The 15,269-nt window shown below is 23.9% G+C and overlaps 3 protein-coding genes across 6 annotated transcripts; all 3 read right to left on the reverse strand.

Moving 5' to 3' along the window:
• Positions 1–615: 615 nt before the first annotated feature.
• LOC113004694 (odorant receptor 46a) lies at positions 616–5,905 on the reverse strand. Of its 2 annotated transcripts, XM_039453075.1 has the most exons (5): positions 4,059–5,905; positions 2,728–3,063; positions 2,371–2,572; positions 1,164–1,319; positions 616–837 (listed from the first exon to the last, which is right to left on the reverse strand). In XM_039453075.1, exons 1-5 carry the CDS (start codon positions 4,418–4,420, stop codon positions 784–786), a joined length of 1,110 nt encoding a protein of 369 aa, XP_039309009.1. In that variant the 5' UTR covers positions 4,421–5,905; the 3' UTR covers positions 616–783. The 2 variants fall into 2 exon arrangements, with proteins under 2 accessions (XP_039309009.1, XP_039309010.1); XM_039453076.1 differs by lacking the exon at positions 616–837 and having other exon boundaries at positions 1,200–1,322.
• Positions 5,906–6,804: 899 nt separating this feature from the next.
• LOC105198464 (odorant receptor Or1) lies at positions 6,805–8,317 on the reverse strand. Its single transcript, XM_039453093.1, has 3 exons — positions 7,792–8,317; positions 7,449–7,650; positions 6,805–7,284 (listed from the first exon to the last, which is right to left on the reverse strand). The coding sequence occupies exons 1-3, from the start codon at positions 8,100–8,102 to the stop codon at positions 7,027–7,029; spliced, it is 771 nt and encodes a 256-aa protein (XP_039309027.1). The 5' UTR covers positions 8,103–8,317; the 3' UTR covers positions 6,805–7,026.
• Positions 8,318–10,993: 2,676 nt separating this feature from the next.
• LOC113004691 (odorant receptor Or1) lies at positions 10,994–15,098 on the reverse strand. Of its 3 annotated transcripts, XM_039453078.1 has the most exons (6): positions 14,335–15,098; positions 13,672–14,061; positions 13,065–13,400; positions 12,718–12,919; positions 11,537–11,692; positions 10,994–11,202 (listed from the first exon to the last, which is right to left on the reverse strand). In XM_039453078.1, the coding sequence occupies exons 2-6, from the start codon at positions 14,031–14,033 to the stop codon at positions 11,149–11,151; spliced, it is 1,110 nt and encodes a 369-aa protein (XP_039309012.1). In that variant the 5' UTR covers positions 14,034–14,061; positions 14,335–15,098; the 3' UTR covers positions 10,994–11,148. The 3 variants fall into 3 exon arrangements, with proteins under 3 accessions (XP_039309012.1, XP_039309011.1, XP_039309013.1); XM_039453077.1 differs by lacking the exon at positions 14,335–15,098 and having other exon boundaries at positions 13,672–14,155; XM_039453079.1 differs by lacking the exons at positions 10,994–11,202; positions 14,335–15,098 and having other exon boundaries at positions 11,566–11,695; positions 13,672–14,155.
• Positions 15,099–15,269: the final 171 nt, after the last annotated feature.

Genomic DNA, 15,269 nt, shown 5'->3' on the forward strand with positions numbered 1-15,269 from the left:
TGCTGACATTTTCTAGATAATATTATTTTTAGTTACAAATACCATATAAAAAAAAAATATATTTATGCTGTTAACTATTTTATCATAAATTTTTAAATAGATCATTTAACCATAATTTTTCCTTTCAACTTAAAAATATTTTATTACTGATGTGCGTGTTATTGAACAGTTGTCGTACATGAGTCTTTCTCTATTGATTTCAAGCATTTCTAATTGTTGATTTTCATTACAAGCAGCAAATGTTTAAGATATATTACATTTGCGAAGTGTGCCATCGAAAGCAGAATAAGTAAGAAAATAGAATGTAACTTTTAAAATGTAAATAGATTAATAGAAATAATATAAGAGCAAGTAATTTGAATAAATACAACTGCTCTTGTTATTATGAACAATTTCTTTTTATTTTTATCCAACCTTAACTACAATTTAAAATTTTACGATTTATTTGCAAAATAAACGACGACAAAAAATAAACGTAGCAATTAATACAAAAAAATATTAAAAAATTTATTAACGTTATCCACGATTAGGATTACATCCACAGTTTAAAAAAACCAAAATAGATATTAATAAGAATAAAATAATAAGAAAGGTATAATACAGAATAAGTTATCATATTTTTAAAATGTGTGTTTATTTTCGATAACAACACGTAAAATAAATATTAATTCTGTAGATTGATTAGCAATATATCTTTCTTCATTTCTTTCTTTCTTCTCCTTAAATTGATTTTGTAATATGAGCAACAAATTTTGGTAGCAATTTTGTTGATCTCTATCACAATTATTTATTCATATGTTGAAGTAAGTTGTAAGTGGAGTACGACATCTTAAGTATCTAAAATTAGTGAAATATAGGCATTAATAATCTATATTTTAATAAGTTCAGTATTTAATAAGTTTGTAGCTAATTTTACCAACAATGATACATTAGATTTTAACATTAAATTTATGTAATGCTAAATTTATTTATAATGTTTTAAATTTATTTAACAAACTGTAAATTTTAATTTATTAATTAAATCAAAATTTATTTAAATATTTTAAAATATTTTAATAATATAATATATTATATATGACTCTGTGTTTAAATATAAAAAAATTTAAGTATGTCTAACAATAAAATTTGTTGACAAAATTAGTCTCAATAATGTCTGTACTAACATTCATGAAGGAATTGAGATTCATTGGAGTAATATAAGCGTACTTAATCTGAATAGGCACAAGTGTTCGTCTCATTATCATCATTAAAGATTTCTTATTATTTTCGTCTAATGTCAACCACTTTATTTCGAAAATTTTGTCAATCATTTCATAACTCTACTGAAATATATAAAATATTATGGACAGCATTTATATAAAAGACAATAAATACTTATATTACTTATAACTTAATTATTTGTATATTTTCATAATTCGAGATGATATCAGAAAGTTTCCAAATGGAGCTATAAAAAATTTTAATTCCACCATATGTCATTTTGGCAACTATCTACTTCAAAGTAGTTAATTTCTTTTTGTTATTAACGTATATGAAAAAATAAAGCACTGCTTTGACATTAATCAAGTTAAAAAAGAATGCTAAGCAATGCTTGGTGATCATTGAAAAGAACTTGCTAGAGAGCGTTTCAAAAATGACAAAACACTGGAATCAATGCTCATTTATGAATAATAATAGCCATTAGGACCTATGACAAATTTTGAATTTTTTAGGATTTTAGGATTAATCTGCAAAAATTTTTGACAACACATGTATTTTAAGTATTTTATTATTAAAAATAGACTGATTAAATCTGGTATATGTATTACTTAAAATTACAATTCTATTATCCCAAATGGAAAATGCTAGCAATTTGATATTAAATTGCCAACAAGTCAATTAGATTTTGACTGCAGATCCACAGCTAGCTATTTGATCAGTTTGTTTGACAGATTGTAAAAGTCTGTTGACATGCTACGTCAGCAAATTGTTTGGTAAAAATCAAGCAAGATTTACAAGCGTGAGCAATTTAATGATAGATTAGCAATAGATATCGAACAGATGTTACAAATGCTTTTCGATTTTTATTGCTAATATGCGGTAACGTGTTGTAGTATGTGAACAGTGTCATATTTTTGACAGTAGTTTACCAACATCAAATAATGCAACTTCTATGTACAATAATTGCTTTTTTGTTGTCAAAAATAGATAGCACGTTTTGTTCAAAATCTGTCTTATTATTAGTAGACTTTACTATCTGAGTATATTATTATTAGAATAATTTGTATTAATGTACTCCCCGATTAAACAAAAGTTTAGATATTTCTGTATAAATTTTGCTTGTATGTTGTATTACACACATTGCATATTTAGAAATGTAAGTAACCATACCTTTAACTTTACTTCGTTCCCATACCAACAATAGAAAAAAAGTTCCGTTAACATGCAACATATGTATAAGATTATTTCAAGATGTTTAGCTTTGGATGTTGTTTTACTTAAATGATAAAGGCTAAAGCATATCATCATCATACTCATTACAAATTGTACCGTAAGAGTCAACCTAAACTTTGCATTTACAATTACAGCAAATCTAAAATTTAAGAGTTTTATTTTTTAAAAATTGTAAAATATTTATATTTTAAATATATTTATAAAACAAATTTTGTATAAACAGCTTATTATGTTATAATATATGATAATTTCGACGTCATACAAAAATTTGCAAAATTTATAAAAATACTTAACCTGAAAATATAATAATGTTGATAAACACAATCACGAATAATATTTGAATAAGACATAATTTTTCTTAGGCGATATGTCAAAATCTCAATTTGGCAGCAAATGTGTACCAATAACCCACAGATAAGAGTATCGCAACCAATATTTATAAACATTGCGGCAACTAAACTTGTCATTTGATGAGTGAATGTTATATAAAAAAGTATTGCCGACGAATAATCAAATGGCAACCAGGCTTTATACGTTAATTTTCTATTTCTGAAATTTATAAGTAAAGAAGACAATATCACACTTGACACTGTTATGATTCCCAGATGTACAAAGCGCCACGTATTAATCCTAAAATAATTATAAAATATTTCAAATATAAATTATCATCTAAGTTTTTATACCATACTTCATATTACACCTTTATATCGGTTAAGAGAAAACCTCGTGTAAAATCTATTTTTTTTCACGTTTTCAGTTTTTTGCTAAAATTGTTAGAAAATTATCGCAAAAATAAAAAGAAACAGTAAAAATTATAAGAGATCTTCTTTTTGTGTTAATTTCAAAGAAAGGTGAGTCGGCCTCAGCGGCCGGAGCGCGTAGATATACAATTTTAAACGCATTTTTTTCAAAACGCTAAATTTTGCGTGCCAGAAAATGTAACTCAAAAACTACTTGACCGATCATCTTCAAATTTTACATGTTTATTTTTCAACTATCTAGTCCCAACATGTACCTATCTGATCATTAATGTTTTGTTTTCAACAATAATTATTAACAATTGTTTAAAATGGTTTTTTTTGTTTATGTCGCCGTTTTAGCAATTTTATTAATTTTTTTAATTATGTAGGTATATGTTGTGCATTTTTACATAAACTAACAAAATTTTTTTAAAATTTTTGTTTCACATAAATTTTGTGACCCCAGCGTTTTCCGGCGCAAATTCAAGGAGCCAACTGCAAGCAGCTTTTTGTGCCGCCATTTTGAAATTTTTCAACACTAAACAAATTTTTTTAATTAGATTAAATAGTGAATATTATCGTATACTTTGTCTACATTCAATAAATTTTGCCATTTCTTTCTACATCGAGAAAAAACGACTGTTTACACAAGGTTTCCCTCTTAATTAAAAAAGCACCTAATTTTTAATAACTGTTGAATTTATTTGTTTCTATTTTATATTATTTACAGCAAAAAAATCATTCAATGATTAAACATATTTAAAATGTTTAAATAATTGAAAACAGTAAGTAAAATAAATCTATAAACAAAATAATATAAGTTTTAAAAGTTACAATATTATTAATTGCAATAATACATATTGTATTATTTAATTTAACTCTTACTGTATGCTTTTATCGAATTTATACAGAATCTTCATTTCAGTCGATTTCGATGGCCTACATGGTTTTTCCATCAATATATCGATTAGCATAGTAATGTTTTTGCGATTTATCAACAAAATTAACACTTTACAGCACGTAATGCACATAGCAATTAAAGCAAAGAAATTATCGGAAATATCTTCAGCATTACTCAAGGTCAGAATTACATCTATCAATTGCGATATCATAAAGGTGTTTAGTAATAAAAATATTATGCTCGTATATACGTAGTAAACTAAACGTTTATGTAACGATGACCAAGAATTCGGTCGCCAGCACCCAAATATCGTTAAAAGATTAAAAGTTAATTTAAGAATGTGCATTTTACAAGATTATATCCTTTGATGTTATCTATGAAGCACACACACAGTCACATACGCACACACGTAATTAATTATTGCAAACTTCCGGATTAATAAGTTTTAATTAAAATAATTTCAACTTGATCAAAAATTGATTCTACTCTTATTATTATAATAAAATAATAAATATTTTATTTTTTAATATTTACAAATGTTATTTATATATAAATATAAATAATGTTTGTAAATATATTATATTTATATTTACAAATAAGCTTTCTGATTAATCTGAAATTAAAAGTAAACATAGCATATTTGCGTAAAAGATGATTAAATGCATTATTAGTATAAAGAGAAAATGCACCTAGAGCAGTCAAAACTGATAAGTTTTGCACGTAACAAAATCTTTAGAATAACTGACAAACATCGATAGTCTATAGTCTTACTATGATATAATCTCTTAGATGTAGATAGAATACCTTTTAATGCTTTGTAGTTGCTAACTCCATTATTCATACAACATATCCCTTGCAATATATCCCTCGTGAAATAATTTTTTTATGATTTGACATGCAAATGGACAGTAACAAAAGTCGCAATCCCATAATATAGTTCACATACGGCATAATTTTGTCTTTAAATACAGTAATGTTTTGCAGAAAAGTAAGAGAAATACGAAACGGAATAATAAAATACCCAACAGATAATTATATATAATCGATCTTTATGTAATATTGATCTGGCCATGTTATACTTCTGTGATAAATTCTAGATATTTAAATTTTAAATGAAACTCAGATCATTTTCTATCTTGACGTTGCTGTTACTTCTTCAGTGCTTTACTCTCTCTTCATTTACGTTTTCTTATTCACGTATACTTTTTATGTCGAAATCATATTATTTATTCTACATATTTTTATAGGTAATTTACAATAAAAGTTTTTTTTTTAACCAAAATAAAGTTAAAATTTACTTATATTTAAGTGATTTTTAATTATAACATAAATTCTTAAAACTACTTTACTTTATAATTATTTCTCAACTATAAAGTTAATTAAATTTTATTAAAAATTAGATGTATATAAAAAAAGGATATTTAAGAATTTAGGTTTTAACTATCTAAAAATAGTATAACATTTTTAATCTTGGTTCAAATGTTTTCAGTAATTAATTTTGCTGCTAATTTTATTAATAATAATATTAAATATAATACACATTAAATATACGTTCAGAAATTATTATTTCAAACTACAAAAATTCCAATATTGTTTCAAAATTTAATTCTTTTCATGCATAATTTAAATTTATTTATTAATTAAAATTAGTGTTAAAAGATTTATTCAAATTTTAAATAGAAAATTGGCCAAAACGGTCATAGCATAAACTTGGTGTTGAATATTTCATACGTGATTTTTAGATATAGCCTTCAATTCATACGAACTGCACGCCGTTATTTTCAATTTCAAACACAGCTCATAAAAATAAATCAATCTTAGTCAAGCTTATGAGTTGATGAATGTACATCAGACAAAATAATAAAAGGGGGAAAGTAAAATGGCAACCATTTTACCATGCGCTGTAAATAAATTTCTTATTTTTTAACTTCATTGATGAAAAATATAATATAATACATGATATTTTTACCATGATATACAAAGCGCCAAATGTTAATGCTATTTAAAATATTTCTGGAATATATAATCCTTCAAAATGTTATACAAACATTATTAATTATAACGTTGTGTCTACTAATTCCAAAAACCAAGTTATTAATAATAATTATAATTCTACGATGTACTTTGTTCCACTTTTGTACATATACGTATATTATAATAATATAAAATTAATCTATTTTTAATAAAATTAAGTGAAATATCGCAATAATATAGTATTGTATATATTAATACTTACATTATTCTTTTACAGAATTTATGCGAATTCTTCATTTCCATTAATCTTGACGGTCTGATTTCACCATCGGTATTAATTGATCAAAATAATGCTTTTGAGATTCATCTGCAAAATAAACGATGTACAGCAAACGTAAACGTAGCGATTAATACAAAAAAATTATCAAAAATTCATCAACATTATCCACGATTAAGATTACATCTACAGTAGAAAAAAACAAAATAAATGTTAATAAACGTAAAAAGGTATACTATACAGAATCATATTTTAAAAATGTGTCTTTATTTTTTATAACAACACGTAAATATTAGTTATAAAGGTTGATTATCTCTGTTTATATATCTTTGTTTATTTTTTTATTCTCTTCTTAAATTGATTTTGTAATATAAGCAACAATATCCGGTAGCAATTTTGTTGACCTCTTTCATAATCATTTATTCATATGTTGAAGTAAGTTGTAAGTGGAATACGACATCTTAAGTATCTAGAATTAATAGAATATAGACATTTATAATCTATATTTTAATAAATTTAGTAATTAATAAGTTTGCAGCTAATTCCGCCAACAACAACTTTAAACGTTAACATTAAATTTATATAATGTTGAATTTATTTATACTGTTTCCAATTTAATTAATAAGCTACGTATTTCAATTTATTAATTAATTAAAAATTTACTTTAAATTTATAAAATATTTTAATAATATAATATATATCTATATACCATGTATATATCTCTGTTTAAATATAAAGAAATTTAAGTATATATGAAAATGAAATTTGTTGACAAAATTAGTTTCAGTAATATTTATACTAACATTCATGAAGGAATTGAGATTCATAGGAATAGTATAAGTACACATAATCTGAATAGGCACAAGTGCTCGTCTTATTATCATTATTAGAGCTTTCTTACTATCTTCGTCTAATGTCAACCATTCTATTTCGAAAATTTTATCAATTATTTCATAGCTCTGAAATATATAAATTGTATTCATAAACAGCATTTATAAAAAAGTCAATTAATACTTATATTACTTAATAAATATAAATTAATTGTATGTTTTGACCAATTTTTGTATAAATTTTGCATGTTTTTTATATTACATTGCACATTTACAGATATAAATTACCGTACCTTTACCTTTACTTCGTTCCCATACCAACAATATATAAAAAGTTGTGTTAAAAAGCAACATATATATAATGTTGTTTCAAGATATTTAGCTTTGGATGTTGTTCTACTTAAATGATAAAGGCTAAAGCATAATATCACTGTACTCATTACAAATTGTATAGTAATGGTCAATTTAAACTTTGCATTTACAATAACAGCAAATCTAAAATTTAACAATTTTGCTTAAAAAAAATTGTAAAATATTTTAATTTATTAAAAATAACGTATTATGTTATAATATAATATATACAATAGTTCTAATATTATACAAAAATTTGCAAAATTTATAAAAATACGATTTAACCTGAAAATATGATAATGTTGATAAATGCAATCGCGAAGAATATTTGAATAAGACATAATTTTTCTTAGACGATACGTCAAAATCTCAATTTGACAGCAAATGTGGACCAATAATCCGCAGATGAGAGTATCGCAACCAACATTTACGAACACTGCAGCAACAATGCTAATCAGTTGATGAGTAAACGTTATGTAAAAAAGTATTTCCGACGAATAATCAAATGGCAACCAAGCTTTAAACGTTAATTTTCTATTTCTGAAGTTTATAATTAAAGAAGACAATGCCACACATAATACTGTTACGATACCCATATGTAAATAACGCCATGTATTAATTCTAAAATAATTATAAAATATATTTCTAATATAAAATATCTTCTAAAATTTTACGCAATATTTTAGAACTACATCTTTATTTCTGTTGTTTTAAAAAACCAATTAATTTTTAATATCTCATGGATTTATTTTATTCTATTTTATAATATTACATTCTTTTTATATTATTTACAATAAAAAATAAATTAATAATTAAACATATTAAATATGCTTACATATATAATTAGAAAAGTAAATAAACAAATCAATAAACAAAATTATATAAATTAAATTTCAATTGATATAATATTATTAAATGCAATAATATCGTATTATTTAACTCTTACTGAATGCTTTTGTCAAATTTATACAGAATCTTTATTTCAGTCGAGCTCGATCGTCTACATGATTTTTCCATCAATAAATCGATTAGCATAGTAATGTCTTTGCGATTTATAAACAAAATTAACCATTTACAGCACGTCATGCACATAGCAATTAGGACAAAGAAATTATCGGAAATATCTTCAGCATTACTCAATGTCAGGGTTACATCTATCAATTGCGATACCATAAAGGTGTTTAGTAATAAAAATATTATGCTTGTATATACGTAGTAGACTAAACGTTTATGTAACGATGACCAAGAATCCGGTCGCCAGCACCCAAATATCGTTAGAAGATTCAAAGTTGATTTAAGAATGTGCATTTTAATAGATTATATCTTCGAATCTCATGTCATCTGTGAAACAAATATACACACGTAAATAACTACTTGCAATATTGGTAAACTTTAATTAAAATAATTTCATAAATTAAAAATTGATTCTGCTCTGATTATAATAAGAAAACAATAAATATTTTATTTTTTAATATTTACAAACGTCACTTTTATATAAATATAATTTTAAAAAACAAAAGAAAAAATTGACTATTAAAAATTAACATTGCATATTTGTGTGAGAGATGATTGAAATCATTATTAGTACAAATAAAAAAAATGCACTTACAATAGTCAAAACTGATAAGTATTGCGCGCAATAAAATCTTTAGAATGACTGACAAACATCAATAGTCTATAGCCTTACTATGATCTCTTAGATGTAGATAGAATACCTTATTATGCTGTGAAGTTGCTAACTCCATTATTCATCCAACGTATTCCTCGCAATATATCCCTCGTAAAATAATTTTTTCATGATTTGACATGCAAATGCACAGTAACGAAATTCGCAATCCCATAATATAGTTCACATACGGCATAATTTTATCCTTAAATGCAGCAATATTTTTCAGAAAAATAAAAGAAATACGAGACAGTATAATAAAATATTTAACAAATAATTATAATCGATCTTTATGTAATATTGATATAGCTATGATATACTGCTGTAATAAACTCTAGATAAAAGAAAAGCATGCAAATGTTATACAAAACTCTGATCCTCCTCGAACTTAATGTTGCTGTTACGTCTATTGGTAATATTAATATTTTAATCTTTTTTTATTTTCATATTCTGTTTTTAGTCACATATATTCATATCGAAGTCACATTATTCATCCTATAAATCTATTTTTATAAGTAAGAGAAAATTGCTAATATAATGTAGTAATATTGTAATACAATAACAATAATATTTAAAAAACCAATTAAATAAAAGTAGTTTTATGCATTTTTGTTTAAATAGCACCTTTCTGAATTAATGTAAATATGTAAGTTAAACATAGTTAACTACAACATAGTTAAAAGTAATTGAAAAGTTATTTGATTTTATTTCTTCATCTTCAATGGTCTAAACAGTTCTCAACAAGTACATAGTATAATGTGTTAATATCTTTTTGATTTATTAATAATTTGACTATTTTGAAACATAATCTATATTTTGGAAATAACCAATATCAGTTTGCCGTAGAAACTTTTGATGTAATCTTCGATACTATCAACAAACGCTGTACTGTTTAAGAATTGAGATACTAAAAACTTATTTGTGATCAGTTATAATACAATATTATAAAATTTACGTTTTAAGTATCTAAATATAGCATAACATTTCTAATCTTGGTTTAAATATATTCAGTAATTAACAGATTTACTAATAACTTTGTTAATAGTATTATAATATAATATTATATGTATTATACATTGAATAAACGTAAAAATTATTTATATTATTAAAAAATAACAAAACATTACAATTTTGTTTTAAAATTTAATTTTTTTCGTACATAATTTAATTGCGCAGTAAGTTAATTTTCTATTATTAAGTTTATAGATAAAAATTATAACATGATACATGATATTTTCACCAGATATACAAAGGACCAAGTGTTAATGCTATACGAAAGAATTTATAAAATATTTCTCAAAAATATAATCTATCAACATTTTATATAAACGTTATTAATTATAATGTTGTTTCTACAAATTTCAAAAACCAAGATATTACAAATAATTTTATTTTTAGAATGTATTTTATCTCATGCTTACATGCATAATATTTTAGATATTATAAAAATATACAGTTAAACAATTTTTAATAATATTAATAATATTAATTAAAATATCAATATTATAATTATTGAATATATTAATACTTATTCTATTCCTTTATTATAATTATGCTGAATCTTTATTTCCATTGATCTTGACGGTCTGATTTCTCCATCAGTATTAATTGATCAGAATAATAATGCTTTTGCAGTTCATCAGCAAAATGAATACTTTACAGTAAAAAATAAACGTAGCCATTAATACAAAAAAAATCATCAAATAATTTATTAGCATTATCCATAATTAGGATTACATCCATAGCACAAAAAAAAACAAAATATTTAGATGTTAATGAGCTTAAAACAATAAAACAGGTATAATATAAAATAAATTATCGTATTTTAAAAATGCGTTTATTTTAAATAATAATATGTAATATAAATGTTAATTCTGAAGACTAATTGTCACTATCCTTTTTTTTTCATTTTCTTAAATTAATTTTGTAATACGAGTAACAAATTCCAATAGCAACTTTATTGGCCTCTTTCACAATTATTTATCAATATGTTGAAGTAGGTTGTAAGTAGAGTACGACATCTTAAGTATCTAAAATTAATGAAATATGGACATTTATAATTTAAATTTTAATAAGTTTAGTAATTAATAAGTTTTTAGCTAATTTTGCCAACAATGACATTAAATTTTAACATTAAATTTATATAATGCTAAATTTATATTGTTTCAAATTTATTTAATAAACTGCAAACTATAATTTATTTATTAATTCAAAACTTATTTAAATTTTAAAAATTATTTTAGTACTACAGTACTTATATATCAATATGTTATATATAAAGCTCGATTTAAATGCAAAAAAATTAAGTATATCCAATAAAAAAAAATTGTTGACAAAATTAATCTCATTAATATCTATACTAACATTCATGAAGGAATTGAGATTCATAGGAACAGTGTAAGCACACTTAATTTGAATAGGCACAAGTGCTTGTCTCATTATCATTATTAGAGATTTCTTACTATTTTCGTCTAATGTCAGCCATTTCATTTCGAAAATTTTATCAATCATTTCATAACTCTACTAAAATATACAAAATGTATTGATACATTCAGCATTATGTAAGGAAATACTTATGCATGTAATATCAATAAATAATTATACTTGATATATTTTAATACTTGATATATTTTAATTATTATGTTTTCACAATTTGAAATGATATCAAAAAGTTTCCGGATTAAAACTACAAAAAATTGTAAAATACCATAGGTCCTATTGGCAACTGTCCATTTCAAAGTAGTTAATTTTGTTTTATTTCTAAAAATGTAAATAAAAAAATAATAAAGCGTGACACTACTAAAAAATTAAAAGAGAATCGGCAATGCATGATGATCATTAAAAAGAACTTCCGGGAAGTACATCTACAAAGGTGAAAAACTTAATTAATTCTCATTCAAGAATAAGAGTGGGCAATAGGACCTAAATAATAAATAATATTTTTATATTATCCATCTGAAAATTTTTGACTACATTTCATATGAATAATTAGTTTTTTAGTATAGGTATTACTTAAAATTACAATCTTAATATCAGATAGAAAATGCTAACAATTTGATAGCAAATAGCAAACAAGTCAACTAGATTTTAATTGGAAATCTGAAACTATCCATTTGATCAACTTGCTCACAATCTGTTGATAAAGTCTACTGACATAATATATCAGCAAATTAATGATAGAAATTAAATAAAATTTGCAAGCGCAAGCAATATAACGGCAGATTAGCAGTAGAAATCAAACAGATTTACAAATACTTTTTCACTTTTATCGCTAATTTGTTGTAATTATATTTTGTCATATTTTTGACAACTGTTTGTCAACATCAGAAACAACAACTTCTGTATGCAATTTATTGCCTTCCTGCCATCAAATATTGATAGCATGTTCTGTTCAAAACCTGTCTTCTCAGATTTTAGTGTCTTAATACACTTATTGTCATTAAAATTATTGTACTTAATTAAACAAAGGTTTAGATATTTTTTGTATTAATTTGGCATGTATTTTATACTAAATTGCATATTTATAGATATATAAATTACCACACCTTTACTTTTACTTCGTTCCCATACCAACAATATATAAAAAGTTGTGTTAAAAAGCAACATATATATAAAGTTGTTTCAAGATATTTAGCTTTGGATGTTGTTCTACTTAAATGATAAAGGCTAAAGCATAATATCACCGTACTCATTACAAATTGTAAAGTAATAGTCAAACTAAACTTTGCATTTACAATTACAGCAAATCTAAAATTTAACAATTTTGCTTAGAAAACGTTACGAAAAATTTAATAAAATAAATTTCTTAAAAATGACATATTATATTATAATATATGTTAATAGTTTCAAAGTTATACAAAAATTTGCAAAATTTATAAAAATACGATTTAACCTGAAAATATGGTAATGTTGATAAACGCAATCGCGAAGCATATTTGAATAAGACATAATTTTTCTTAGACGATACGTCAAAATCTCAATTTGGCAGCAAATGTGGACTAATAATCCGCAAATGAGTGTATCACAACCAATACTTAAAAATATCGCAGCAATCATGCCCATCATTTGATGAATATACGTTACATAAAAAAGTATAGCTGACGAATAATCAAATGGTAACCAGGCTTTATACATTAATTTACTATTTCTGAAGTTTATAAATAAAGAAGATAATATCACAATTGACACTGTTACCATTGCCAGATGTACAAAACGCCATGTATTAATTCTAAAATAATTAAAAACTATATTTTAAATATATTCTATTAATTTAAAAAAGTAATTAATTTTTAATAGCTGTAGGAGATCTATTCTATTCTATTTCAGAATAGTACTTACAATAAAAAACGATTTATTAATTAAGCATATTAAAATTGTTTAAATCAAAAAAAGTTAGTAAAATAAATTATTATGCCAAATAATATATGTATATTTAGTTTCAATAATTATAATATCATTAAATAATACATTATTATGTCATTTAATTTAACTCTACTTACTGTATGCTTTTATCAAATTTATACAAAATTTTCATTTCAGTCGATTCCGATGGTCTGCAGGGTTTATCCATCAGTATATCGACTAGCATAATAATGCTTTTGCGATTTATTAACAAAACAAATAATTTACAGCAAGCAGAGCACAAAGCGATTAGAGTAAAAAAATTATCGGAAATGTCTTCAGCGTTACTCAAAGTCAGGATTACATCTACCAATTGTGATAACATAAAGGTGTGTACTAATAAAAATATTATGCTCGTATATGTGTAATAGACTAAACGTTTATGTAACGATGACCAAGAATCCGGTCGCCAGCACCCAAATATCGTTAAAAGATTAAAATTTGATTTAAGAATGTGCATTTTAATAGATTACGTCTTCTGATGTCATCTGTAAAATACACATACGTAAATCATTACTGCAAGCTTGCAATATTAGTAAATTTTAATTAAAATTATTTCAATTTCATCAATTAAATATTCATTCGGACTTTATTATTATAAGAAATTAAGAAATATTTTTTTATATATTTACAAACGTTATTTATATTAAATACAATTAAAAGAAAACAAAAGAAAATGTAAACAATTAAAAGTTAACATTGCATATTTGTGTGAGAGATGATTAAAATCATTATTAGTACAAAGAAGAAGATGCACTTACAACAGTCAAAACTGATAAGTACTGCACGCAACAAAATCTTTAGAATGACTGACAAACATCAATAGTCTATAGCCTTACTACGATCTAATCTCTTAGATATAGCTAGAATACCGCATCATGCTGTAAAGTTGCTAACTCCATTATTCATCCATGTATCCCTCGCAATATATCCCTCATAAAATAATTTTTTCATGATCTGACATGCAAATTGACAGTATCAAAATACGCAATCCTATAATACAGTTCACATGCGGCATAATTTTCTCTTTAAATGCAGTTATGCTTTTCAGAAAAGTAAGAGAAATACGAAACAAAATAATAAAATACTTAACAGAGAATTATATATAATCGAGTTTTGTGTAATGTTGATACAGCTATGCTATACTTCTGTGATAAACTCTAGATATTTAAATTTTAAATGAAACTCAAATCATCCTCTAACTAAACGCTGCTGTTACTTCTTTAGTGCTTTAATCTCCCTTTATTTTCATTCTTTTCTTTTATATATATATTCACATATACTCATTCACATTATATCGAAATCATATTATTCATCCTACAAATCTATATTTATAGGAAAGAGAAAATTGTAAATGGGTAATAAATAACAAATATAATATACAAAATACAGTAGAATAAAAGTAGTATAGCTTTACATTTTTTGTTTAAATAGCACTTTTTTAAATTAATGTAAACTTGTAAGTTAAGTTACAATGTAATTAAAAATAATTAAAAGTTATTTGATTTTATTTCTTGATCTTCCATAATTTAAACGTCTAAACAGTTCTCGACAAGTACATTATATAATGTCAATATCTTTTTAATTTATTAATAATTTGATCAGTTTAGAACAACCAACGAAATAATCAACATCAATGTGCTGTAGAAATGCTGAGTACTTTTGCTGTAATTTTTGATATTGTCAACAGTCGCAG

Source organism: Solenopsis invicta, chromosome 8 (assembly GCF_016802725.1).
Source record: "Solenopsis invicta isolate M01_SB chromosome 8, UNIL_Sinv_3.0, whole genome shotgun sequence".
In the NCBI taxonomy this organism is placed as follows: domain Eukaryota; kingdom Metazoa; phylum Arthropoda; class Insecta; order Hymenoptera; family Formicidae; genus Solenopsis; species Solenopsis invicta.

Coding starts and splice junctions, on each gene's coding strand:
- LOC113004694 (XM_039453075.1), bottom strand. CDS start 4,420: ATGCACATTCTTAAATTAACTTTTAATCTTTTAACGATATTTGGGTGC. Junction 3,064..4,058: donor AAATTCGATAAAAGCATACA/GTAAGAGTTAAA, acceptor TAATTATTTTAG/GATTAATACGTGGCGCTTTG. Junction 838..1,163: donor ATCTCAATTCCTTCATGAAT/GTTAGTACAGAC, acceptor CACTAATTTTAG/ATACTTAAGATGTCGTACTC.
- LOC113004691 (XM_039453078.1), bottom strand. CDS start 14,033: ATGCACATTCTTAAATCAAATTTTAATCTTTTAACGATATTTGGGTGC. Junction 11,693..12,717: donor GGAACGAAGTAAAAGTAAAG/GTGTGGTAATTT, acceptor ATATTTTAGTAG/AGTTATGAAATGATTGATAA. Junction 11,203..11,536: donor ATCTCAATTCCTTCATGAAT/GTTAGTATAGAT, acceptor CATTAATTTTAG/ATACTTAAGATGTCGTACTC.
- LOC105198464 (XM_039453093.1), bottom strand. CDS start 8,102: ATGGGTATCGTAACAGTATTATGTGTGGCATTGTCTTCTTTAATTATA. Junction 7,651..7,791: donor CAACATTATCATATTTTCAG/GTTAAATCGTAT, acceptor GTTAAATTTTAG/ATTTGCTGTTATTGTAAATG. Junction 7,285..7,448: donor GGAACGAAGTAAAGGTAAAG/GTACGGTAATTT, acceptor TATATATTTCAG/AGCTATGAAATAATTGATAA.